Source organism: Grosmannia clavigera, assembly GCF_000143105.1.
Source record: "Grosmannia clavigera kw1407 unplaced genomic scaffold GCSC_144, whole genome shotgun sequence".
NCBI classification, from domain to species: Eukaryota; Fungi; Ascomycota; class Sordariomycetes; order Ophiostomatales; family Ophiostomataceae; genus Leptographium; species Leptographium clavigerum.
Window position 1 is genome coordinate 609,493 of NW_014040797.1, and position 24,124 is coordinate 633,616.

General features: G+C 59.6%; 8 protein-coding genes across 8 annotated transcripts; 4 read left to right on the top strand and 4 right to left on the bottom strand.

Moving 5' to 3' along the window:
* Positions 1-445: 445 nt before the first annotated feature.
* Positions 446-1,323, top strand: CMQ_3098 (RNA polymerase subunit; the record flags this gene model as incomplete). Its single annotated transcript, XM_014317176.1, has 3 exons — positions 446-550; positions 625-707; positions 798-1,323. 3 exons carry the CDS (start codon positions 446-448, stop codon positions 1,321-1,323), a joined length of 714 nt encoding a protein of 237 aa, XP_014172651.1.
* A 1,353-nt stretch (positions 1,324-2,676) lies between these two features.
* On the bottom strand, positions 2,677-3,515 carry CMQ_2809 (uncharacterized protein; the record flags this gene model as incomplete). Its single annotated transcript, XM_014316887.1, has 2 exons — positions 2,677-3,271; positions 3,337-3,515. 2 exons carry the CDS (start codon positions 3,513-3,515, stop codon positions 2,677-2,679), a joined length of 774 nt encoding a protein of 257 aa, XP_014172362.1.
* A 2,284-nt stretch (positions 3,516-5,799) lies between these two features.
* On the top strand, positions 5,800-10,725 carry CMQ_2788 (methyltransferase; the record flags this gene model as incomplete). Its single annotated transcript, XM_014316866.1, has 3 exons — positions 5,800-7,622; positions 8,043-8,636; positions 8,739-10,725. The coding sequence occupies 3 exons, from the start codon at positions 5,800-5,802 to the stop codon at positions 10,723-10,725; spliced, it is 4,404 nt and encodes a 1,467-aa protein (XP_014172341.1).
* Positions 10,726-11,064: 339 nt separating this feature from the next.
* CMQ_2535 (GPI-anchored cell wall beta-endoglucanase) lies at positions 11,065-12,710 on the bottom strand (the record flags this gene model as incomplete). The annotated part of the gene is made up of 2 exons (XM_014316613.1): positions 11,065-12,453; positions 12,510-12,710. The coding sequence occupies 2 exons, from the start codon at positions 12,708-12,710 to the stop codon at positions 11,065-11,067; spliced, it is 1,590 nt and encodes a 529-aa protein (XP_014172088.1).
* A 1,466-nt stretch (positions 12,711-14,176) lies between these two features.
* CMQ_2514 (phosphatidylinositol-specific phospholipase) lies at positions 14,177-16,126 on the bottom strand (the record flags this gene model as incomplete). The annotated part of the gene is made up of 1 exon (XM_014316592.1): positions 14,177-16,126. One exon carries the CDS (start codon positions 16,124-16,126, stop codon positions 14,177-14,179), a length of 1,950 nt encoding a protein of 649 aa, XP_014172067.1.
* Positions 16,127-16,915: 789 nt separating this feature from the next.
* Positions 16,916-18,357, top strand: CMQ_2874 (zip family metal cation transporter; the record flags this gene model as incomplete). Its single annotated transcript, XM_014316952.1, has 2 exons — positions 16,916-17,760; positions 17,826-18,357. The coding sequence occupies 2 exons, from the start codon at positions 16,916-16,918 to the stop codon at positions 18,355-18,357; spliced, it is 1,377 nt and encodes a 458-aa protein (XP_014172427.1).
* Positions 18,358-19,349: 992 nt separating this feature from the next.
* CMQ_2928 (arrestin n-terminal domain containing protein) lies at positions 19,350-20,999 on the top strand (the record flags this gene model as incomplete). The annotated part of the gene is made up of 1 exon (XM_014317006.1): positions 19,350-20,999. The coding sequence occupies one exon, from the start codon at positions 19,350-19,352 to the stop codon at positions 20,997-20,999; it is 1,650 nt and encodes a 549-aa protein (XP_014172481.1).
* Positions 21,000-21,160: 161 nt separating this feature from the next.
* CMQ_3058 (chromatin remodeling complex subunit) lies at positions 21,161-23,622 on the bottom strand (the record flags this gene model as incomplete). The annotated part of the gene is made up of 3 exons (XM_014317136.1): positions 21,161-21,206; positions 21,272-23,276; positions 23,334-23,622. 3 exons carry the CDS (start codon positions 23,620-23,622, stop codon positions 21,161-21,163), a joined length of 2,340 nt encoding a protein of 779 aa, XP_014172611.1.
* Positions 23,623-24,124: the final 502 nt, after the last annotated feature.

The following is a 24,124-nucleotide window of genomic DNA, read 5'->3' on the forward strand; positions in this document are numbered from 1 at the left end:
ACCTGGCAGATTTGTGTCGAGTGGCGATAGACAGGCTGACTTACGCAAGAAGTTGGACATGGGTGAGATCTATTACGGCGAATCCTCGAGTCTCGCCGTTGTGTAACTTGGACTAGATTTGCAGACTGGAGGTCACTGACAAAGAGCACGTGACATGTCATGCTGATCGCTTTAGCAGAGGTGTCTGATTGGTCACATGAAAAGTGGGCTCTGCCTCTTTTTTTTTATCGGGGGCGTCAGATACCTGAAATGCAGCGAAAGCCTCTCTTTGTCAAAGGTCGTCAACGCGCAAACGAACTCGTCCTTTCGGACCCAGACCACCCCACCTCTGATCAGCTCCCTCCAGGAAGAAAGCACGAGCAGTCTGCCCCGAGACAGTTGTCTATACCAGAACAAGCACGGCTGACAGCGCGTCACGCGATCGCGTCACGCATACCACAAAGCGATGTCATTGGCACACTCGGGAGACGGAGAGGACCCGGTGAAGCAGCGGGAGCTTCGCAAGCTATGGCGGGCGTGGAGAACTGTGCACGAGATGTGCCAGGATCGGGTAGGCTCTCCGTGTGGCCACACAGCCGGCCCGGCTCTCTTTTCTTTCCGGCCCTGCTGACTGAGAGGCTACAGGGGTATGAGCTGGCCGAGGACGAGGTTAAGATCAGCTTCGACGACTTTGTCAGACAGTTCTCGTTGCCGGACGGAACAGCCGAGTACGTGTGTAGAGAGAGAAAGCCCTCTAAGAGACAGACGAGTGGCCATCGAGCCAGGGGAACGAACACCTGCTAACGGGGAGATAACAGTCGCGGCAAGATGCAGTTCTCGGCGCGGCCGTCAGAGAGCATGATCAAGAAGTTCACGCCGCCGCCGACGGCAGCCCGCCCCGATCCGCCGACCGAGTGCGGCACGATCTGGGTGGAGTTCATGACGGAGCAGCAGATCGGCGTCAAGGAGATCAAGCGGTTCCTGCAGCACTGCAGCGAGAACAGCTTCCGGGCCGGCATCATGGTGACGCAGGGAGCGCTGAGCGCGCAGGCGCGCAAGGTCATCAACGCCACCATGATGTACACGCAAATCGAGTGCTTCATGCAGGACGACCTGCTAGTCAACATCACCCATCACGAGCTCGTCCCGACACACGTCCTGCTGAGCAAGGAAGAGAAGACCGCCCTGCTGTCGCGCTACCGTCTCAAGGAGACCCAGCTGCCCCGCATCCAGCAGAAGGATCCCGTCGCCCGCTATCTCGGCCTGAAGCGGGGACAGGTCGTCAAGATCATCCGCACGAGCGAGACCGCCGGCCGGTATGCGAGCTACCGCCTGTGTGTCTGAACCTTAGGCGCGGACCAGAAAGAGGAGCCATGCTGGTTTTCAGGTACTTGTCGTTTTTGGCGCTCGAGGCTGGATCTTGTTTTGTTTTTTTTACGTTTTTTTACTCCCTTGTACATCTCCCGTCGGCAAGTCGCCCAAACATGGAGGCGAGTGCGAAAGCAAGGGTTCTGTGCCCTCCGTCTCGGCGTCTTATTTCCTGCTGCCACAACAGACAGCAACATGCTGGAGGTGGCCTCTTGCATGCGACCAATGGGCGTGCTGAAGATAGCTGCTACATCGTCTAGCCATCTTCCCTGAAGCGGCTTGGTTCGTGGCACAAGATAGCATCGGCAGAGATCTCGGCTTCCATATGCGAGACAAAGCATTCCTGTATATCAGTGTTGACGTACTCGATAATGTTGGGCATCAATGTGATGAGGGTATACTGCATAAATCAAGCACTAGCATCTTGTTGATCAACAAGACAGGCGTCGGTGAGTAATGTGTTGTATTGGGCTACGTTGGGCATACATGAGCTGCGCAGGTCGTAGGGGGGTAGAAGAAAGTTCGCAGGGGGGTCTAGCATACAAAATCGATTTCGAAGAAAGGGGCGCACTGTAAGGTACATTGACTAAGCAGCTTACTGCATTCAGCGTATAGAAAAGCATAGAAATATCACACACACTAAATGCGCTGAATTGCTGGATACGCTAGGCGTACCAAATGCGCTGAATTTACTTCAGCAATAGCTTAACTAGCCGTGTATACTGTGTTAATAACACTGTTTTTTCAAATTAGTAATTTCTACTGTGCTGGACCTCCTGCGACATGTAAACTCGCATACACGCACGCCCTCACTGCATTTGCTTGCAAACTGCATAATTCTGAGCGAGCTAAACTGTGCTACGTATGCAGGAAGGCCGAAGCCGGACACCGGTTCCCTTTGCAAGAGGTTAAAAAGAGATAGGCTGCGAAACCCTTGCTTTTATAGTACAACAAGGCTGCCAGTTAATGATATCAACATCAGATACGGTAAAATCTCAGATCAGCCTCCCAATGTTCCGCCCTGACGCCGAGAACCCTTTAAAATAAGTGAAGACACGAACAACACATCAGCCAACCAATCAGCCTTAACACAACCAACCCAAAGAGGCAGAAATAGAGCTAGCACAAAGTCCAAAATCGCTTTTCTTTTGGGGGCGGACATTCTTCCTTTCTATCAATGCCATGTCCCGGTTGGTATGCCATAATAAACAAATGAAAAATGCTCGTCATAAGCCGTGAAAATGCAACCTATCTTTCGCCTGTAATGCATGCTCGTGAAAGAGAATTTGGAGAGGGGAGAGACGGCAGACATGCCCAGAGGTAGCTTCCTCAGCTCTCAGTAGGGAGGATAGTAGGAGGATGCAGGAGCTGGTGGTGGTGGATTCTGGCGGAAGGTCGGACGGCGTTCTCGAGCAACCGGTGTTCTCCGGCTGCTCTCGGGCGGCACAGGGACGGGGGGGGTGTCCGTCCACGTGGAAGCGCCTCTCTTGGGTAGTGCTGGTAGATGGGGCCAGTGACTCCCTGGGCGCTGCTGGGGCCAGGAGTGGCGGTTCCGTTTGGTATTGCTGCAGGGGCAGTGAAGGGGCCCCGGCGACTGGCCTTGCGAGAGCCCGAGAGGGCGCTGAGAGGCGGGTCCCGGACCATGGGGTCGTTGTCGTTTGGCAGCATTAGCTCGACGAGGCTGAAGTAGTACTCGAGGACCTCTGGATAGCGCTGGACAGACGACTGCCAGTCCTCGTCAATGCCGCGCTTCAACGTGGCCTGGGCGGCAGCCACGTCGCTTGGATGCGGTGGAGCATGATAATAGTGAAATGCCTGTGCTGTGACGCGCTCGATGTGCTGCTCGTGGGCTTGCATGCGGCGGTCTTTGAGGAGCTCAAAGTACGAGAGGATATAGTCCCGTGCGTGTGATCGTACCCAGTTGCTGACCGTACAATCCTGTCAGAAGAAGTGGAAAGGAGGGAGTTTTCAAGGCAGGGACAAACATACCGGATGTCATCGTAGATGGACGTCATCATTCGGGTTTCCGCCTGACGGATGGCCACTTCTAGCCCCTGGGCTTCGCAGTCGCAGCCAGCGGTCGCTGGTGCGTGACATATGGCGCAGTCAGGATCCATCCTGATGATCTTGCGAGCCGGCTTGCGGTCGCGGTATTCTTTGGCATACATGGTTTAGCAGACGGACGGGGAAGGAAGTTGGGGGCTGGTGGTACGGTTCACGAGAGTGAGGGTCAGGGAGATCAAGGATGTCAAGGCAGTCAAGGTAATCAAGGTGATAGAGACGAGACGGGGAGGTGGAGGTGGAGACGGTGGACCGGGGAGGTAGCAACACACGCAGCATAACAGGAACAGCGGCAATACAACAGGAGTGATCGCGATGGTCTCTTCCAGGCCTCTGCTAACCTACAACCGGACCAGCCAGGCATGCGAGGAAGCAGCTCACAACGAAAGAGGACAGGTCAGGGAAGGGCGAACAGAAGCAGAAGCAGAAGGGAGAGCAGGCGGGCAGAGGACGGCGGAAGAGGAAGCAGGTGAAGATCAAGGAGTACTCTGGCAAGCTGTCTGGCTGTTGTGGAGGAAACATGGAGACGTCGACTAACCTTTGGGTGAGAAAAAAAGGCGATATAACACTCCCCCCCACGGGAGGCTAGAACAAAGAAGGACGCGGAGAGAAGGAGGAGCAGGGAAGAGCAAGAGAGGCGGCCAAGGGACAGCGCTAGACCTGTGTATGGCTCAGGTGCCTGTTGCGTGAGCCTGTGGCTAAGGCGTTGGTGTGCTGGAGACCGACTTGACTGGTGGCTGAGGAGTCAATGTGTGAGCGAAATAAAGGAAGAGAGGAAAGCTTGGTGCGACCAGATGGGACTCTGCAAGCAGCCGCACGTAGCAGAGGACGAGACGTGCAGTGAAGGACGGATCGAGAGTTGCAACCGGGTCCTTGTGCCCCTAGACAAAGAGTGCCGTATGATGCAGAAGGTGGAAAGTGGACGGTGGAGACGTGGAGGAGGGAGAGAGAGATAGTACGATAGGTTCGATGGGAGCAGGGCCTCTGTAGATGTGCACGTCCACGGATGTCGGAAGCGGACACGGCGACGTGGGAGAAGTGGAATGGTGGCAGCCTGATGAGCTTGCAGGTTGAGGATGTGGAAGAATATGCAGCGTAGAGGTAGGTATGGCGAGCAAGGCGAGCAGAGAGAGGACGAGAGGACGAGAGAAGGAAACGGAAAGAGGCGGCCAAGCGCTGATTGGACAGTCGAGAGCCAGAAGAGAGGTTTAGAAGACTAGCGTAGTCATGTATGCTGTCGTGGCCCGAATACAAGGGGGGGTTGGTTTGGTGCTGGCGGTGGTGAGATAACTTGGCTGCGGCTGCCCAATGTATGAGGCTAGCAGATGACGGACCCGACAACACCGTCAGGCATACGTCGTAGGACAGCTGTCGAACCATACACGATGTTTGGTCGGGTGGAGAGGAGGGGGTGATGTTGGTATGTGCTTTTGTGGGAGCTGGGCTAGAGAGGAGGACCGAGAGCGGGCAGGAAAGGAGTCTAGGAAGCGAAAGAAGAGATGGGGATGATTCGAGAACGTACCGAGAGTCAAGAGCGGGTGGGATGGGTCGAGTGGTTTGCGGCCGGACTGACGGAGCGGTCAAGGATGAGGGGATTGGCGAAAAGGTGAGGTCAGAGAGCAGCAGAGCAGCAGGGCAACAGAGCTTCCCTTCGTATTATAAGGACAGGGGGGCTAGCTTTGGCGAGACAGTGGCGATAGGATGGATGTACGGAGTAGAGAGAGAGGAAAGACAAGATGGGCAGGGAGAGCAGAACGGCGGAACCACGAACGGTAGAGACCGACGAGGTTAGAGGCAAGAGAGGGGGGGGAGGGAGGAGGGGAGTAGAAAGTGGGTTAGGGCTAAGACAGGGAGCGGTGATGATTTGTTGTCCAGGAGGTTTGCATATTCTCCTGCATGTGGCGGGTCGGCCAGAAAGCCAGCGAGAGGAGCGCTATAAAAGCCGGCGAACAAGCAGAGCGGCAGCTTGTCATGGTTGCATTGTGCATTGTGAGATACGGGGTAGCACGGCGGTGGTTTGTGGGACGTGACTGTTGAGTGGGCGAGTTGGTGAAAGGATGGGGATGTGAAGGCGAAGTGCGGGTGTGAACGTGTACTCCGTATTTTGACTGTTTCACGATACTTGCTGAGCGGTTGGTTCAGCCGGAAGGCGCGCGGAGATGTGCACCTTCCTTTTGGCGCCGCCCAACGTGCGGCAGGCACGAGAGCCGCCGATGCCACACCGCAAGATTGCAGCGCGAATAGGGAGGGTAACCGGGGCGAAGCCCGGATAGATGCATGTCTCTCCTTTTGCTCTCTTAGCTGCTAGAACGGACGTCAAGCTCGGTTTTGTGCATTTATGAGGAAAAAAAGAAAAGTGCCATTTGCAGCAAGCAAGAGCAGATCAAGGACATGGCGCCCTGGAGTTTAGGCGGCACGCCGCTTTTGCTGCCAATTCTACATCCATGTGTGCTTTTGCGGGGGACAGGGACGGCCGTCTGCCGGCGGCCAGCCGTCGCTCTGCCGCCGTGGCGCAGATACCAGACCGAGCGAACAGACGATGCAGCCACAGCGGACGAAGAGGCGCCGACGGTGGCGTACCCGCCGTCACGACTGAACCCAGCGCCGGACGACTATGCGATGGCCAGCTTTGCGGACAAGGCGACGCTGACGGTGCACGCAGGCGTGGGTGGCCAGGGCTGCATCTCGTTTTTACGCGACCTCTTTCTGCCAGACGGGCCGCCCAACGGTGGTGACGGTGGCCACGGCGGCAACGTGTACATCCAAGCGGTGCCAGGCGAGACATCGCTGCACAAGATTGCGCGGCGGCGGGTGATGCGGGCCGGCCGCGGCAAGCATGGACAGGGCAGTGCGCGCAACGGACAGCGTGGCGACGACGTGATCGTGACGGTGCCGGTGGGCACAATCGTGACCGAGGTCAGCCGAATCGATCCGGTGGCCGACGGGATCATCGTGGGAAAGGCGCGCCACGCAGCCCGCAAGCGCAAGCGGCAGCTGGCGGCAGCGGTCGTGGCGGCAGCACACGCCGAAGAGATTGCGGCAGACGACGCGGAAGAGCAGAGATTGAAGACGGACGAGCGGCTGCGGCTCGAACAACGGCTGCGCCAGGAGCAGGAGGACGACGAGGAGGCCGAGGCCGCCTGGCTGCGGCGTCGCTGGGTTGTCTACCCCGGACTGTCGTCGTCCGAGGTGAAGAACATTGAGTTTCCGCGGTTGCCTAGACGCGATCGCACCTTGGCCCAACCACCGCCACCCGTCTACCTCGATCTCGCCCGGCCGACGGCCCAGCCGATCCTGCTGGCGTCTGGCGGCGTCGGCGGGCTCGGCAATCCGCACTTTCTGTCGCGCAAGATGCCGCGGCCGGTCGTCGCCACCAAGGGCGAGGCTGCCGTGTCCATGACCATCAACCTGGAACTGCGCCTGCTCGCCGATGTCGGCCTTGTCGGCCTGCCCAATGCTGGCAAGAGTACGCTGCTGCGGGCTCTCAGCAACAGCCGTGCCCGTGTTGGCTCCTGGGCCTTTACCACCTTGCAGCCCAACATTGGCACCGTCGTGCTTGACAGCAACCGTGGCCGTCCGCTTGTGGCAGTGCGGCCGGCAAGCAGCCACGGCTCATCCGATACCGGCGAGTCTACCGACACACTGCCTCCCCGCACTCGCTTCACCGTTGCCGACATCCCCGGCCTCATCGAGGGCGCCCACCTCGACAAGGGTCTCGGCATCGCGTTTCTGCGCCACGTCGAGCGTGCCGGCGTCCTCGCCTTCGTCGTCGACCTCGGCGCTGGCGATGCCGTCAAGGCTGTCAAAGCCCTCTGGACCGAAGTCGGCCTGTATGCCCGCATGCGCGATGAGGAGGAGCTGCAGCGCGAACGCGAGGCCAGGATCGAGTGGGGTGACCGGCCGGCCGGCCACGACGACGACGACCTTTCGGCCCTGTCTTGGACGTCTGGCAGCGACGTTGCTGCCCAGACGCCCGAGCTGGCCATTGCGGGGAAGCCGTGGTTCGTCGTCGGCACAAAAGGCGATCTTCCCGGCGCCCAGGACAACTTCCAGCGCCTGCAGAACTATCTCGACCGCATTACCAGCGGCCAGGAGTTGCATCCCAGCGGCATCCGCGGCGGCTGGACCGAGAAGCTTGCTGCCGTGCCCGTCAGTGCAATCAAGGGCCATGGCATCGACCACATTGTCCACTGGACCGTCGGCTTGCTGGACCAGTAAATATGTAACTGTACCATGTACGATGTGGAATATACGCTGGGAGGTATAGAGTACGGGTGCAGGCATGTGACTTGCTCGAAAAATGATGTACTGGGTACGCATTCTCATGCTACTGCAAGATAAGATAAGACTACAGCCGATAAGACGATAACAAGTGGGGCACGTTCAGTGTCTTAATTTTTATTTTCTGACAGCCTCTTTTCGGTCTGCTCTTCCGTCTCTCAATTGAGGCTCAAAGGATCTGGCTTGCTTGTATGAGCCCGAATTCAAGGCAACTTGAATACATCGGTCGACGGCTTACTTTCTCCACCGGGCAGACTACCAGCAGCACAATGGGTCGAGGGGGGTACAAGGTGAGAATGCATGTCAAGAGGAAAGAGAAGAGAAACAAAAGACCGACTGACACCGCCTCAGAGAAACCGTGGCGGCCGGCGGCGCGACAACGCGCGGGCACCAAACAGCGGGGGCTTCCAGAAGACGTACCCGGACATTGTCAAGGAGAACGAGCGGCTGCAGCAGTACTACAACGGGCTGCTGGAGCTGAACGACAAGGATGAGGAGCGTGAAGCGTTCTGGGCGGCTTTCCGGCGCGAGCTGCCGCACAGCTTCCGGTTCTGCGGGTCCAAGGGTCACGCGCTGGCCGTGCAGAAGCTGTTGCAGACGCGCTATATCCCGGAGCTGGCCAAGATCTCGCACTACGACGGCCTGCCGGTCTCGCCGCCTCAGCCGGTGCCCTGGTATCCAGACAGCCTGGCCTGGTGGATGACCACGCCCAAGACGGTCATCCGCAAGTTCCCTCCCTTTGCCGCCTTCCAGAAGTTCCTCGTGTCCGAGACGACCGTCGGCAACATCAGCCGCCAGGAGGTCGTTAGCATGATCCCACCCCTGCTGCTAGACGTCCGTCCGGGCATGGCTGTTCTGGATCTCTGTGCCGCTCCCGGCAGCAAGGCCGCCCAGCTGCTGGAGATGCTGCACCAGGGCGAGGAAGCCCGCGTCCGCAAGGTGCTGCGGTCCATCGAGCGGGCCGACAAGGGAGAGAACGAGACGGCCGAAGTCGACGACGACAACGACGACGACGACGACCCGACCGCGAAACTCTCGGCCGATCCCAGCGATGATGGCCGGGCCACCGGCGTGCTGATTGCCAACGACTCCGACTACAAGCGCAGCCAGCTGCTGATCCACCAGCTGAAGCGCCTGTCGTCGCCCAACATCATCGTCACCAATCACGATGCCACCGTGTATCCGTCGCTCCGACTGCCACCTCTCGCGACCAGCAGCGAGTCCAAGCGGCCGCCGCCCGTGCGCTACCTCAAGTTCGACCGCATCCTGGCCGATGTGCCGTGCTCGGGCGACGGGACCCTGCGCAAGAACGTCACCATGTGGAAGGACTGGACGCCGGCCGGTGCCCTGGGACTGCATCTCGTCCAGGTCCGCATCCTCGTGCGCGCCCTGCAGATGCTTCGGCCTGGTGGCCGCGTCGTCTACTCGACCTGCAGCCTCAACCCGGTTGAGAACGAGGCCGTGGTGGCGACGGCCATCGACCTCTGCGGCGGGCCTGATCGCGTCGCCATCCTCGACAGCAGCGACAAGCTGCCGCTGCTCCAGCGTCGACCCGGCCTCAAGCGTTGGAGCATCATGGACCGCACCGGCCGCCAGTGGAGCAGCTGGCCTGAGGTCGAGGCTTACGTGGCCTCGGACGAGAGCGGTGGCCTCGCCCCCAGCCGCGTTGTGCCCTCCATGTTTGCCAGCGAGGCGTCGGATGCCCTGCCGCTCGAGCGCTGCATCCGCGTCTATCCCCATCTGCAGGACACCGGCGGCTTCTTCATCGTCGCGCTCGAGAAGAAGGCCGAGTTCAAGCTCAAGCCGCTGCACCCTGGCGGCAACAGCACGCCGGTGGTCCAGCCGAAGACGGCCGATGTCGCCGAGACCGAGACCGAGACCGAGAACGGCGACCGGACTGCAGCAAAACGGCCGGCCGAAGACGACGTCGACGGTACGGTTGACCCTGACAGCCTGGACGGCCATCTGCCCTCGACCAAGAAGTTGAAGCAGGAGGAGGATGCTCCGGAAGAGGCCGCTGTCGTCGGGGACACCGAGAGGACTGATGCTGAAAAGACCGAGGAGGCCAGCAAGACCAAGACCGACACGCCAGCCCCTGTCGACAAAGCCTTGCCCGGACGTCCTCGTCATAGCGGCCCCTACGAGGAGCCGTTCAAGTACCTGGCCGCGGACCACCCGGTCGTCCAGGAGATCCGTGCCTTTTACAACCTCTCGCCGCGCTTCCCGGCCGACCGCTTCCTGGTGCGCAACGCCTACGGCGAGCCGGCCAAGGGCATCTACTACACCAGCCAGCTGGTGCGGGATATCTTAGTCAGCAACACCTCAGACGGGTCACAGCAGCACAAAAAGCAGCAGCAGCAGCAGCAACAACAGCAGGTGCGCGTCAAGTTTGTGCACGGTGGCGTGCGCATGTTTGTCAAGCAGGAGTCACCGTCGTCTGGCGTGTGCCGGTGGCGGATCCAGTCCGAAGGCATGCCGCTGCTGCAGGGATACGTCGGCGAGGAGCGCGTGGTGCGGCTGTACCGCAAGACCACGCTGCGGTCGCTGCTGGTCGAGATGTTTCCCAAGTTTGCCGACGGCGGATGGAAGCGGCTGGGCGAGGTCGGCCGCCGGCTGCCCGACATCGGCATGGGCTGCTTTGTGCTCAAGGTGGTGCCGGGGATGGAGGATACAGAGGAGGTGGCCGAAGACGGAAATGCGGAAAATGCGGAAAACGCTGAAAACGCCGAAATCCCCGAAATCCCCGAAACTCCCGTCCTCGATGACAGCGTCCCGCTCGAGCCCATGGCCCTTCCCCTCTGGAAGAGCTTCCACTCGCTCAACCTGATGCTGCCCAAGGAGGACCGCGCCGCCATGCTGCTGCGCATCTTCAACGACACCACGCCGCTGGTCAACAACACGCTCGAGCGAAACAAGCAGCAGCACCAACCCCTGGCCCCTGCTATCCCCGAGGCTGACAAAGCCGCCGGTGAGCCCGTCGCTGTCAGCGACGCCCAGCTGAACGACTACGACGCAGAGGACGCGCCGTCGTCGTAAACGAATTGGCGGCCTGCAAGCTTGGTTGAAAAGAAATTGTTCATTTGGTCTTGGTCACATTGTAACTCTATTTGGCTTGTTTATTCCAGTTAGCTCTGGTAGCACAAGATGTCTTACATCCACGTATGCACGTGAAACCAATCCCAGTTTTGTTCATTGTCCGTTGATCCAATACCCTGTCTATATCTGCTCGAATACAAATGTAATCATATACCTGTATCCTGGTTGATTGTGTTCCACCCATACTATCCACAGGGCATTAAAGTTCATATAGATTGAAAGTGCGAGAAAGAAAATTTATTGCCAAACGCCATCAATACATTGACTGCCTTCAACCCGTTACAGAGCCAGCATGGCCACCATGATGGCGGCAAACGCGGCGCCAATCGAGCCGGACACCGCGCTGCTGCCAGAGATGACAGTCGACGGCGTCGACGAGGCCGAGCCGGTCGACGAAGAGCCGGCAGCTCCAGAGGCCGTGGCCGAGGAACCCACCTTCGCAGTGAGGGTGGTGCTCGAGCCGGAGCCAGAGCCAGAGCCAGAGCCCGATCCAGAGCCAGCGCTGGCAGTCTTGGTGGCACTGGAGCCAGCAGCAGAGACCTTGTAGGTCAGGGTGCTGTTGTAGCCGGCGCCAGAGCTGGCAGTGTAGGCAGGGAAGCCACTGCTGGCAGTAGTGTTACCGGCAGAACTGCCAGAGCTGCCAGAGCCGGCAGAGCCGGAAGAGCTGGGGGTGGGGCGGACGTAAGAGTCAGAGCACAGCGAGGCAGAGCTGGAGTCGGAGCTCGAGCCGGAAGCAGATGCGCCAGAGCTGCTGGAGCTGTTGGACCCGCCGGACGAACCAGAGCCGGAACCAGAGCTGGAGCCAGAAGTGCTGGTGGCAGTGGCAGATGCGCTGCCGGAAGACACCTTAGTGGAGGCAGAGGCGCTGGTGGAGGCAGACGCAGACGCAGATGCGCTGGACGAGGTCGACGACGTGGTGTTGGAGCAGGACAGATCGTACAGGGGAGTGGTGGACAGGGTTGAGCCGACGACGCCGAAGCTGGGGTTGGGCGTGGTCGGGGCCGAGTCCTGCAGGGTGTACCACCAGACGTTGGTGTTGCCGAACAGCGGGCAGCCGGCCTCATCCCAGTACGTCTTGGCGTTGGCGAGCGAGGCGACGGCCTGGCCGCTGGCATCGCCGCTGACGGGCCAGCCGGTCTCAGTGATCCAGACCTCCTTGCCGCCGGACACACCGGCCGTCTCGGTCAGGGCCTTGTCCAGGAGCGACTTGCCCTCGCTGACGTCGTTGCCGTCGGTCGTCTGGTAGTACGGGTATGCGTCCACGCCGAGCCAGTCCACGTTCTCGATCACGGCGCTGTTGCTGCCGTTGACCCAGTCGTTCCACGTGTCGACGTGGCCGATGGCCGCGTTGGCGAGCGCCGTACCCGCGATGGCCTCGCGCACTTGCTTGATGTAGTTCACTAGCACATCCGGGCCTATGCCCGGGTTGCCGCCGCTCGTCTTGAGGCCGGTCACCGAGATGCGGTACAGGTCCTCGCTGCCGACCGAAATGCCGGCAACGATGCTGCTCAGCTCCGAGCCGTACGTGGAGATGGCACTCTTCAGGGCCGTCAGCTCGTTGGCGAAAGTGGCGTCGCCAGCTGAGCACCAGATACCCAGCAGCAGCGTCGTCTTGGTGCTGATGGCCGCTGGAATGGCCGAGATCGGGTCGCTGGTCGTGGCACCTTGCTGTCGAGTTGTTAGCATCATCGCAACCAGATGGCCGTCATCGTCCCATATCTTACAATCATCGTGTACAGACGGGCGCTGGTAAAGGCACCATCCGTGCCGACAAGACCGGCGGCAGTCTTGAAGTCGGACTCAAAGTCACTCTGTGTCCGAATCGATCCGTCGTTAAACGTCGATCCATAGTTGAAGCCCTGGTAAGCAGCAAGGGCGCTGGGGAGTGCAGCAGCAAGAGCTGCGAGACTGGTGACGGAGTGCATGGTTGCAAAGGAATTAACAGAAAGCAAGATGTTTCAGTAGTGAATGCGCAAAAAACGCAGAAAGAGCGAGAGAAGGAGCTCTTGTACTGCTTGATATCAATAAAGGTCCAAAGGCGGGACAAACGAATGTCTTTAAAGAAAAGGATGACAAAGACAACAAGGAACAGTCGTCAATGGATAGAGAATGATCAAGTAGAAAGAGGGAAGGAGGAGAAAGAAAACTCCAAGTGCGGGATGCTTGACTATATCAATGAATGCGAGGTACTCCGTACTCGAACGTATCTTACGTACTCGCACTCCGTAGGACTGCACTCGACATATTGAGAAAAACGATGGGGACAGTGCGTGACACTACCGCAACCAGAGATGTGCCCCGATTTCATGGCCCCATCTGCATCTACGAGCTCGGCGACACGAATCCTTTCTGCTTAAGTACTGTATCAGTACCTCTTACATAGCCTACCACTGATGGAGGTACCTCGTCGGGACATCCGGCCGGCCACACCCAAAGTCTACGAGAGGGAAGCAGAACAAGGAAAGAACGCACCAAAAAAGAAAACGGTGGGGCAATGTGGGCCTGTCACCCCTGTATCAGCCGGTACCTTGCGCTAGTGGCGTTGGGAGGGCGAGCCGAGAGGGGGAAGGAGGCACAGAACAGAAGGGAAAGACAGGGAAGACAGGGAAGACAGGGAGGTTGAAAGAGCGAAGGCGAAAGGGGAAGCGGCCGTCCACCGACACTCTTCCCCTGGCGGCCGCATCGTCGCATCCACAGCTGTCGTCGTCTGCTGACGCCCTGAAGCAGGCCCCACTGTCGGCTCGAGAGCGAGTCCAGCAGCGCTCGTATTGAGCTGCTGTGCTTACTGTACGGACGCTCGCTAACGACACCGTGCTCGTGCTCCGACCGAGTCCTGGTCCACCGCATGTCTACATAGTATTGGCTCAGAACGCCACTAGCCGTGAAGAGTTTTCTTGGAGCCTGGATGGAACGCCGGAACGGCCGTCCGGCTTCTCTCGTGTATAATTATAGCATCAATAACAAAGGAATGAAGTGCAACCCCCGTATAGATCAACCGCAATTCCCGAGCATCCACACAGCTGTGCCGTGTCTTTTTATGGACAGTCCGCGCAGGGGCCTGCCGGGCCTAGAACTGCCTCTCGGCTATAGCGGACATGGCGCAGTGGCATTCAATTTGAGCCATGGTCCAGTACGGAGTAAGCCCCAGCATAAGTAACGTTTCTCGCAAGTCCTGCCAACAATAACACACAGTAGCATTGGCCGTGTCCACGTCATGCGCGGCCGAAAAGACACCATCGGAATGAGTTGATTAGCAGACTGTGTGTTCCATACGGTGCGATACTGTGGCTCGATCCTCGTGCCAACAAACAATAAAACTCTTTGACTGCACACGTCACAACGTGCCAGCTCAGCACAAAGTATGTGTATGAGCTATGTATGCACGAGTACTCTACTCGTTGTCTGTCCCCAGGTTCGTCTCAATCAGCCGCGCCACCAGGTCATTGTCCTCTGGCAGCTCCGGGTAGTCGAGGTTGACAATGCCCAGCCGAGCTCGCACACCGGCGCCGTACTTCTCTTGCAGATGTGCGCTCGTCTGCACATTCATTCCCGGCACCCACTTGCCCACAAAGTCGCTGTGCGCGCCCACCGCAATCCACTTGGACTCGGCGATCTCGCCGTGCTCGACCGGGTCGCCCACGGCCGAACAGAAGTTGACGTACCAGTCGTGCTGCTCCTCCGGTGTGGCCTCCAGCTGGCCGGCCGCGTTGGCCATCATCTGCTGTACAAACGACGCCTTGGATCCGACCAGGTCGTGCAGCGCGATCCGCTCTGCGTACTTCCACTTGTCCTGCAGGCGCACCCGCACTCGTGTCGGTGTCACAATCGTAAAGTCCGGGTTGTCGTCTTTCCAAGTCGACAGGTCGAGCCCGTGTCGTCCCGTCGCCGCCACCGTCGGGTCACCGGCATAGCGCCGCAGTAGCACCGCCCGGCCGCGCACGTCGCCCAGCCGCGGCGTCAGTGGCTCCACATGCCAGCGGTGCTGTCCGTTGCCCGGCCACGGCGGCGTCGCAGCCACGGCGTCAGCCACAGCACCGTAGAACACATCCGGATTGGCCTTCTGCTCGTCTGACGTGTCGTCGTTGTTGATCGACACCAGCACCGTCTCGGTCGGCTCGTCCTGGCCGGCCGGCCACAGGAACTTCCAGATCTCGTCCATCACCGTCTCAAACGACAGGTAGCGCGGGTAGTCGATCGGAATCCCGCCGTGGTAGCAGTACAGCTTGCCGTTCTTGTGTCGCCGCAGCCGCAGGTCCAGAAAGCGGATCCCCAACGCCAGCTGCTGGGCCACCGACAGGTACTGCGTGCGCACAAACGGGATGTTGCTGCGCGCGCAGCTGTCGTGTGTGCCTGGGATCGTCAGGTCCGACAGTGCCCGGTCGTCGTCCACGCCCGCCATCCACGATGACAGCCCGTACTTGAGCACCGGCCGCGAGTACCACCGCAGATCACGTGTCGCTGTGTTGTCGTTGAAGATGCAGTGTACCCGCCCGTTGAGGATGGCAATCTGTGGCGGATCGGCTGCCGACGCGCCCGCCACCTGTTCGTGCGCCTCCCACACGCCCTCGTTGAAGGCTGCCACGTACACCGCGTGCGACTCGTCGCCCGGCCCGGCCTCGATGATTCCCAGGTACGCGCTGCGCCCAAACGACACCGCGCTCACGCCCGATGCTGCCCGGCCCTCCGACACGTCGTCGCTCTGCGCCCACGTCTGCGCAATGTAGTCGTAGCGGTAGCCGATGATGTGCCGCTCTTCCGTGTCTGCTCCGCAGAGCAGGTGCAGCACTCCGTCGATCACGCACAGCGCCGGGATCCCACGGAACTTGGTGGCCGCCCCGCTGTCGTCCACCTCCTGCGGCGCCGTCCACGTCTTTGCGTCCGCTCCCAGCGCTGCCCACACGGCGAAGTAGAGCTGTCCGTCCCGCAGAAAGGCTAGGAAGAGCTTGTTGTGGAACGCTACCACGGCCGGCGTCGAATGGGCCACGAAGCCTGCGGTCGTGTCCAGCGTACCCAGCGATGCCCACTCCATCGCCGTGTCGTCGTCGTCGCGCACAAAGTGCGCCATCTCGCCGCTGCCCGCCTGCACGATAAGTACATGCAGCACCCCATTCAGGTTGGCCAGTACTGGCAGCCCGTTCAGTGGTAGCGGCCGTCGCTCGCTAAACTGCTCGTCGTTGCCGCTGCCGCCCGTGTGCGCATACCACAGCTGGCCCTTGAGATCTGTCCAGAGACACCAGAGCCGTCCGCGGTACGTGGCCACGGCCGGCACCGTGGCCGACTCGCCCAGGCCATCGCCAAAGAGATGGCCGGAGCTCGAGCATCCGTGCGGAAGCCACGCCATCAAGTTAGATCGGTGGGGTGATGGTGAAGGCGGGGCTGAGATAGGTGTGAGGACACAAGTGTCGGAGGTGGCTTTGTTTTGAGAGTTGCGGACGAAGGCAGAAGTAAGGGTGAGAGAAATTCTCACTCAGAACGACAGAAGTACTTTGAACCGTGTCTTGATCGAAAAAGGAGGGGAACACCGAGGTCGACACGTATCTTCTGACCTCTTCTCTAGCTGGGCTCCGTCCTAATTGCGACGTATGACACTGTCTTGTCCAATCCTGCCCTCCCCCCCAACTTTTAGCCCCATGGAGTTTCAAGCTATCATCTGCAGATCTCACAAGCTCCCATCAAGTTATTTTGGATGGTAGGAAGCTGGCTAGATAACAATCTGCTCGACGCCGTGGTCCGTTGTGAAGGGTAGGCGACGTGGCCATTTCGGATGTTTATTCGCAGGTTGATTATATCTGTGATGATTTGAGCACGACAGCTGCAGCGCAAATACAACAAGGTTATGTCTGCTACGTACAGTTTATCGCGCAGCCTATCAGCCAACGGTTCCTGACACGGAAAGAGCCAAGCGTCGGGAAGCGACGATGCTCTTGGCACTGCCATGCCTTTTGCTGGGGCAAGCCCACTAGCCGGAAGCATCACGTGCCCTTCCAGCAGCAACTTTCCAAAATCTGTCTCTTGGGCCCAATCTCCGATCTCTGGAGCTTCCCCCAAGACGCGCCAACTGTCCATTGGGTTTGTGTCGCGTGCCCATTGCCACAGGCCCTTCTCTCCTTTGACACCGTTTTCTGTCACCATGGTCCCATTCGCTCTCGGACGGCGCGGCCGGCCCTTGATGGCCCTGGCCCTGGCCCTCGGCGTGCTTGTGGCCTCCAGCGGAATCGTGACCGTCTCGGCGGAGGTGGCAACATCCCAGGTGGCGGCTGGGTCGGCGACCGTGTCGAACGTGGCACGGCTGCCGCCGCTGGGCTCGCTCGAGCTCAACGAGAAGTTGCGGGCCGAATGCGGGGTGGTGCGGGCGCTGGGCGAGCAGAAGCGGCAGCTGCTGCTGCAGGGTGGCGACGAGGATGGCGAGGAGACGTCGTCGACCAAGTCGCGCCTCTTCTCGTTGTTGTTTCCGGGCAGTCCGGCTGTGAACGCACTTCTGGCGACGCTCTACATCTCGGGACCGCCCAACTTTCTGCTGGCGCTCTGTCCGACCGACATCGACCCAAGCTCGCTCTCGGTCATGGTGGCCTTTGCTGTTGGCGGCCTTCTCGGCGACACGCTCTTCCACCTGCTGCCCGAGATCTTTGTGGGCGAGGACGACGAGCGGGCTGATCGCGCTCGGCTCGTGCTGGTCGAGCCCAACCGCAACCTGCTCCTTGGCGTCGCCATCATGGTCGGCTTCATGACCTTTGTCGCCATGGACAAGGGCCTGCGCATCGCCACTGGCGGCGGCGGTGGTCACGAGCACGGCCACAGCCACAGTCACAATGTCCCAGCCTCGGCCGTGACCTCGTCGGCCGACACGACGTCTGCATCGGTCACGTCCCGCAAGAAGAGCTCCGGCAAGAAGGACGACAAGGCTGCTGTCGTCGCTGTCGAGTCGACGCATGAAGCCAGCGCCAGCATCAAGCTTTCCGGCTACCTGAACATGGTGTACGTTTCTTTCGTTTCCCCTTTTCGGCTTCTTCTTGTCATTCTCCCCTTCTCTAACAGCCTAGCGCCGACTTTACACACAACATCACCGACGGTCTGGCCATGTCGGCCTCCTTCTATGCGTCGCCGACGATCGGTGCAACCACTACGGTGGCCGTGTTCTTCCATGAGATCCCCCACGAGGTCGGCGATTTTGCCCTGCTGGTGCAGTCTGGCTTCTCGAAGCGAGCAGCCCTGGGCGCCCAGTTCATCACGGCTCTCGGCGCGCTGCTGGGCACGGTCATCGGTATCCTAGTGCAGGAGCTTGGCGGCAGCACCAGCGGCAGCACCATGACAAACTCGGCCGCTGCTCCCTGGTCGGCCAGCGCTGGCCGAGGCGGCCTCATGGGCACCAGTCTGACGTGGGGGGACCTGCTGCTGCCTTTCACGGCGGGCACGTTTCTCTACGTCGGCACGGTGGCCGTCATCCCGGAGCTGCTCGAGACGGACCTGGAGAAGAAGGGCAGCAGCAAGCTGGGCGAGCTGCGCAAGACGCTGGTGCAGTTTGGCGCCATTGCTGCCGGCGCTGGCATCATGCTCTACATTTCGTGGCAGTAGACGGATGACACGAAGATGCTAACAAGTAATTTAAATTACAATATGCTCTTCGAGTGGCGCGCGTCTTTAGCAGTGTTGGATTACAAATGGAGGTATGACGAAAAAATGGATGGAGAGCCAAACATAAAGCAATATAGACAACTCGTACAAAGTACAAACACCCTTATGAACTCACGTGTCTGGAGGTAGCAGTTAAGCTAGCGGCTGCAGGTTCTTTACGTAACCGTCTATGTGATGGGTGCAACCTGTGTGAAGGATGGGAGTAGTGAAAACCCAGAACGCCGAAGTCAAGGCGGTGGCTTTCATGTCCGTCTTACTTTGCCAGTCTAGTGTCTACTATTTCCGCAACGGGACTAGCCAGCGCCCATTCATTGACATGCGTTTCCTTGGCGCAAGAAATCGGCAACGTTGGCCGGCAAGCGGCCTGATTGCCTAGACGTGCCTTCCCAAGCAGTTCAGAGGAAAGAAAGCAAAGAAGACAGGGAAGGAGGCAGTACGTCAGACGGGCCAGTGAACAGAGACGAGGAAGGTGCAATGGCTTATTACACCCTCAGCAGGCAGGCCGTTTAAAGCACGGCCAAGAGAGTAGCATCGAACGCTAGTCCTTCTCTCTCTCAGCCTTCTGATCCCCGCTTATGACACCCACAAAACGACATGTTTTCGCCCTTTGAGGAACGCTTGGCAGACCGGTCCGGACTCGTGGAGGGTGGGAACGTGCTCTCGGAAGCCAGGCAGCATGACTCAAAGTTCGAGCTAGCTGATCTTGCAGCCGAGCCTGACCAGATACATCTACAAGCTGCGCCCTTGCTGGCATGGCTTGTTCTTGGATGTTGCGGTCTTGGCGACATGTATAAAGACCTGGCTCCTTGGTACTTCTCCCTGCATTGTTGTGATGACAATGTACAGAGATCCAAGATATTAACAGACACCGGACTTTCACGTCGTTGTATCCCCGTATACCATAATCCCATCAATATCTTCTAGGCAACAACATGTTTGCCAACCTGACTGGCAGCCTCTACGACGGCGGCAGCAGCAGCAGTAGCACGTTCTCGTTTGGAGCCAGCACCAGCCGACGATCGGCATTCCCCAAGACCAACATGGAGGTGTTGCTGGACAACCATTTTCAGTCACGGGTATACACGACGGGCGACTCGATCACGGGCAGCGTGCGGATCGTCACGCAGCGAGACGTGCCCTTTGACGCCTTTGAGATCGTGCTGCTGGGCGCCTCGCGCACACAGATCGATGCCGTCAGCGGCGTGCGCGAGTCGAGTCACATCCTGCTCAAGATGGCCATGCCCATTGCGCCATCGGCCTATCCGGTGCCGCGAGTGCTCGAAACCGGCCAGGAATACGTGCTGCCCTTCCGCTTTGTCGTGCCGGCACATCTGACACTCGGCGCCTGCAACCACGTGGCCAAGTCCGATCGGGTGCGCGACCACCACGTCTGCCTGCCGCCGACTATGGGTGATGGTGCCTGGGAGCGTGACGACATGACGCCGGATATGGCCCGTGTCAAGTACGTCGTCCGTGCTCGCATCTTCCGCGATGCCGACTCGGCCAAGCATGGCCATCCCACCGTTGTCGCCGAGGCCACGCAGTCCGTCCGCATCCTGCCAGCTGGCATCGCCCCCGATGACGACGAATTGTTTACGAGCACAGACGATAACAACAACAACAGCAGAAGCCGTGGCTACTACACTCTGTCGAAATCCAAGTCCCTGCGCAAGGGCCTGCTGATGCCGCTTCTGCGCACGGCCAGCAGCAAGCTGGGCTGCGTTCACGCCACCGTGACCGAACCTGCCACGCCCGTCATCCTCTCGACAGACGGACAGACTGCCTCGCCCACGGCTGCGCGTGTCAGCCTGCGCTTCGACCCCACAGCTGTCGACGTGCCGCCACCGCGCATCACTGCCGTCTCGGCTAAGCTGCTGGCACACACCTACTTTAGTTTGGGCCCCATTGTCGCCCTGCCGAATCCCGGGACCTGGTCGTCTGGTGGCGTGCTCTTGGAGCGGGCCTGCTACTACGACACGTCCGTGTCGCTGCTCTCGCGCAACTTTGGCAGCAGCGAGAACGCGTGGGAGCCGCAGGTGACGACCAGCCGGCGTGACTCAGGCTACTGCAGCGACGGAAGCCCAAATGACGACGACGTCGCTGTGCAGAACGGCCTCGACGGCCAGGCCAGCAAAGACGCCGTCGGGATCTCCTACACAACCGACCTGCTCGTGCCCCTGCAGCTGCCGGCTGACCGCAAGACGTTCCTGCCCACGTTTCACTCGTGCATCGTCTCCCGGACGTACTCTCTGCAGCTCAGCGTGTCTGTCGCGCCCAGCTCGACCACCTCGTCCAGCCGATACAGCAAGAAGAGCGGGCGGGGCAACGGCAGTAGCAGCAGCAGCAGAAGCAGCAGCAGCAGCATAGTGGGTACGACCACAATCACGCTGACGATGCCAATACGCATCATCGTCGGTAGCAGCGATAGAGCTGTCGGCCAGCCTGACGAACACGGCCTTCCGAGTTTCGATGCCGCCATGGAGGAGGCCGAGGCTGATGCTTTCCTGATGCCACGCATGCTTGAGATGCCAGATGCTCGCTTCCAGGAGACGAGTGTGCTGCCGGGGTATGGCAGCCACTAGGCTGGCGTATTGATTTGGATAAAAGGCATACACGAGATCATGAACATAGTAAAAATAGAACGTCGGCTGGAGGGTTGGATAATAATACATAATGTCGAGACTTGGGCCTAATTCAGTTGTCTTCAAAGATCTCCTTACTAATATCTGATGTAATAGCCCAGCTACCCCAGGAGGGAGTGTGTCCGGATGCCTTTGGGGCCGAGCTCGCTGTGATTACGTCAGCATATAGGTTGGACAACAAACAACGAGACAAAGAGACAGTGCACACTCACTTGTAGTCGATGCGGCTAAGGTACATCAGCCGCTGGCTCTCGAGTCCCTGTGCGTCCAGGTTGTGGACGCAGAAGGCGAGACGGGCGGCGACCTGAGCGCCGAGGAACATGGCCTCCTCGAAGCCGTTCTTGGTCCACTCGCTGAGGTATGACGGCAAGACGGCCGTCTTGATAGCCGTGGGAGTCTGGGCGTGGAAGTGGTGCACGTGCGAAGAGCCGTCGGCGCCGGTGACCGAACCAGGTCCACCGAGCGACGCCGTGGTGGCAGCCTGCAGGAGTGGGTTGACCGAGGTCGACACAGCTGCCGGTGCCAAGAAGCCGCTGCCGGTCGGCGTCTGGGCACCGGTGCCCGTGGGTGTGCCCAGATGACTTGGCAGCTCGGACGTGAAGATGGTCGCGGTCGAGGGCGAGATCAGGTGGCGGCTCTGCAGCGTCTGCAAGATGTTCTCACGCAATCCGCGCAGCCGACTGCCGTTGCCGACAAATACCAGATTCTCCCAGCACGACGGCCGCATGTACATGTCCTGGATTCCCTGCACTGTCCGGTAAATCGTCGCGACGATCCGGTCAATCTCCGTCCGGTCCGCAAACGTGAACCGCTCCAGCCCGATCTCCAGGTCCCGTCGCAGTCGCTTGAACCGGCGTCCCTGCTGTTCGGCCGCCACGGCTGCCATGGCCGCTGTCGATAGCGTTGACGGGACTGCTGTGGCCTGCTGCGTCGTTTCGGCCGTCTCGCCTGCTGGCACCTCTTTTGTCTCCTTGGTCTCCGTGGTCTCCGAGGCTGCTGCCACATCCGCCATCGTCGCGTCTTCGCCTGTGATGGCAGCTGCTCCTGCTGCTTCTGCTTCCGTCGTCTTATCAGCCGCCTCGACACCGTCTTCGGGCTTCACGAACGCAGTCTTCTCTTCCGTCTTGGTTTCTGCTGCCTCTCTGGATTCTGCCCCTCCATCGCCCTCTTCGCCTTCACCTTCGCCCTCACCCTCGCCGTCCTCGTCCTCGTCCTCGTCCATCTCGGATCCTTCCGCGTCCGAGCCATCCTCGCTGCCCTCTGCGTCTTCGTCACGAGCCTTGCCGTTCGTCGAACCTGCTGCACCACCTGCACCGCCACTTCCGCCAGCGCCACCATCGCCAGCTCCGCTGCCCCGATGGCTCGCCTGCTGCGGCGGCTCGTCGTCCTCGATCAGCTCCTCAAAGTGGAATATCGTGCGCGCCCGCTTCGCGTTGGGCAGCCGCACCGGTTTGGCCGCCTCGGCCTCCTTCTCCTTTGCCCGCCGTCCAAAGCGGCCTCGCTCCGTCTTCTCCTTCTCCTTCTTGGCCAGAAACTCCTTTGTCTGTCCCGTCGTCACAATGGCCGCCACGTCCAGCACTCCGTCGTTGTCAGCCGCCACCACCCCGTCTTCCATCGCTAGATCGGCGTCCACGTCCGCTGCAACTGCTAGCGACCCGTCGCCGACCACCACCGGCTCGATCGTCACCACTGGCGCCATAACCAGCGCTGCCCCCGGCTCGTCCTCCGGCAGCTCCATCAGCTGTGGACAGTCAGGCGCGTACGGCAACACCTCGCAGATCGCGCTCTTCTTCAGCTGCTCTGCCATCTCGTACGTGAAGTCCTTTCGCCGCAGCAGCTCCACCAGCCGCTGCGTAAACACCTCGCCGCCCGAGATCACCCGGTCCTCGCCCGGCTCGGCCGGGTAGCCAATGTCCATGTGGTTGACAATCCGGCTGTCGTAGATACACGTTACGTCGACCTTTTCGAACCCAATGTCCACCACCGTCATGTGTGGCCACTTGAGGCCGTACTGTGTAGCTAGCGCGCTGTTGATCATGCACAAGGCCGGCGTCCGCGTCTTCTCAAAGATGTATAGCGCGATGGCCTCACAGTCCGGTCGCGTCCACTGCGGCGACGCCATCAGCACGATCGGCGTGTTGTGGTACGTCGTCGTCAGGAGGCCGTGCACGTGCTCGAGAAAGGCGAGAAAGGCCTCCATGTTGGTGATGTAGCCGCCTGATTACCCGTGTTAGCACTCTGCAGTCCTTGCGAGCCCCCGCCACAAAGCCTTACCCTCCATTGGATGCACAGCACCCTCGTCCGAGTCCGGGTCCTCCACGTACTCCCACTCGTCCTTGTCGGTTGCAGCGCCGTTGTCCTCAGCTGCCACCGTCATCTTCCTGCGCTTCCACGTGCGGTACGGCCGCCACTCGTCCGAGTCTTCGTCCCGGAACATGCGTGTCGGAATCCGGTATGCCGGCGGCGTCAGCTCGTGGCAGCCGAGCTGGGCCATTGTCGTGCGGCTGCCAGGACAGAGGATGAGAATCTGCTCTTCGCGCCATTTGCTCGATTGGGCGGACATGGTGAAGAAGGGAAAAAGATAATTGAGAAAAGAGAAAAAACGGGGGGCTATTGAGATACAGGAGCTGTACAGGGCCAAGACCGACAATCAGATATCAAGCAGACGCGTCGAGACGGAGAAATGCGCACGGCAGAGCTATGCCCAGCGCCTACGTTCTTAGCTTCTAGCTGTTATTGCGGTCGTCGTGCCGTTGACCCTGTATATTTGTTGCTTGGCTTTTTTGCGACACTCGCGAGGCGCGAACGCGATCTGGATCACGTGCTCTAGCTTTAGCTGCGTCACGCTTTGTGTCACGTGACTGTATGCCGCAGACTACTTTTGTCTTTCGACAAACCACACTTCCTTCGTCCTGACTGAGTGCTGAGCCTGTGTAAATTTTGATGTATACACCTTTTCCAAGTCTACTTCATGTGCACTAAAAATGACTGTTGACCCAAATATGTGGCCCAATGCCAGGGGTTGGCGGTGGCCTCCGCTCCCCGTCCAGAACTTGACTGCATCC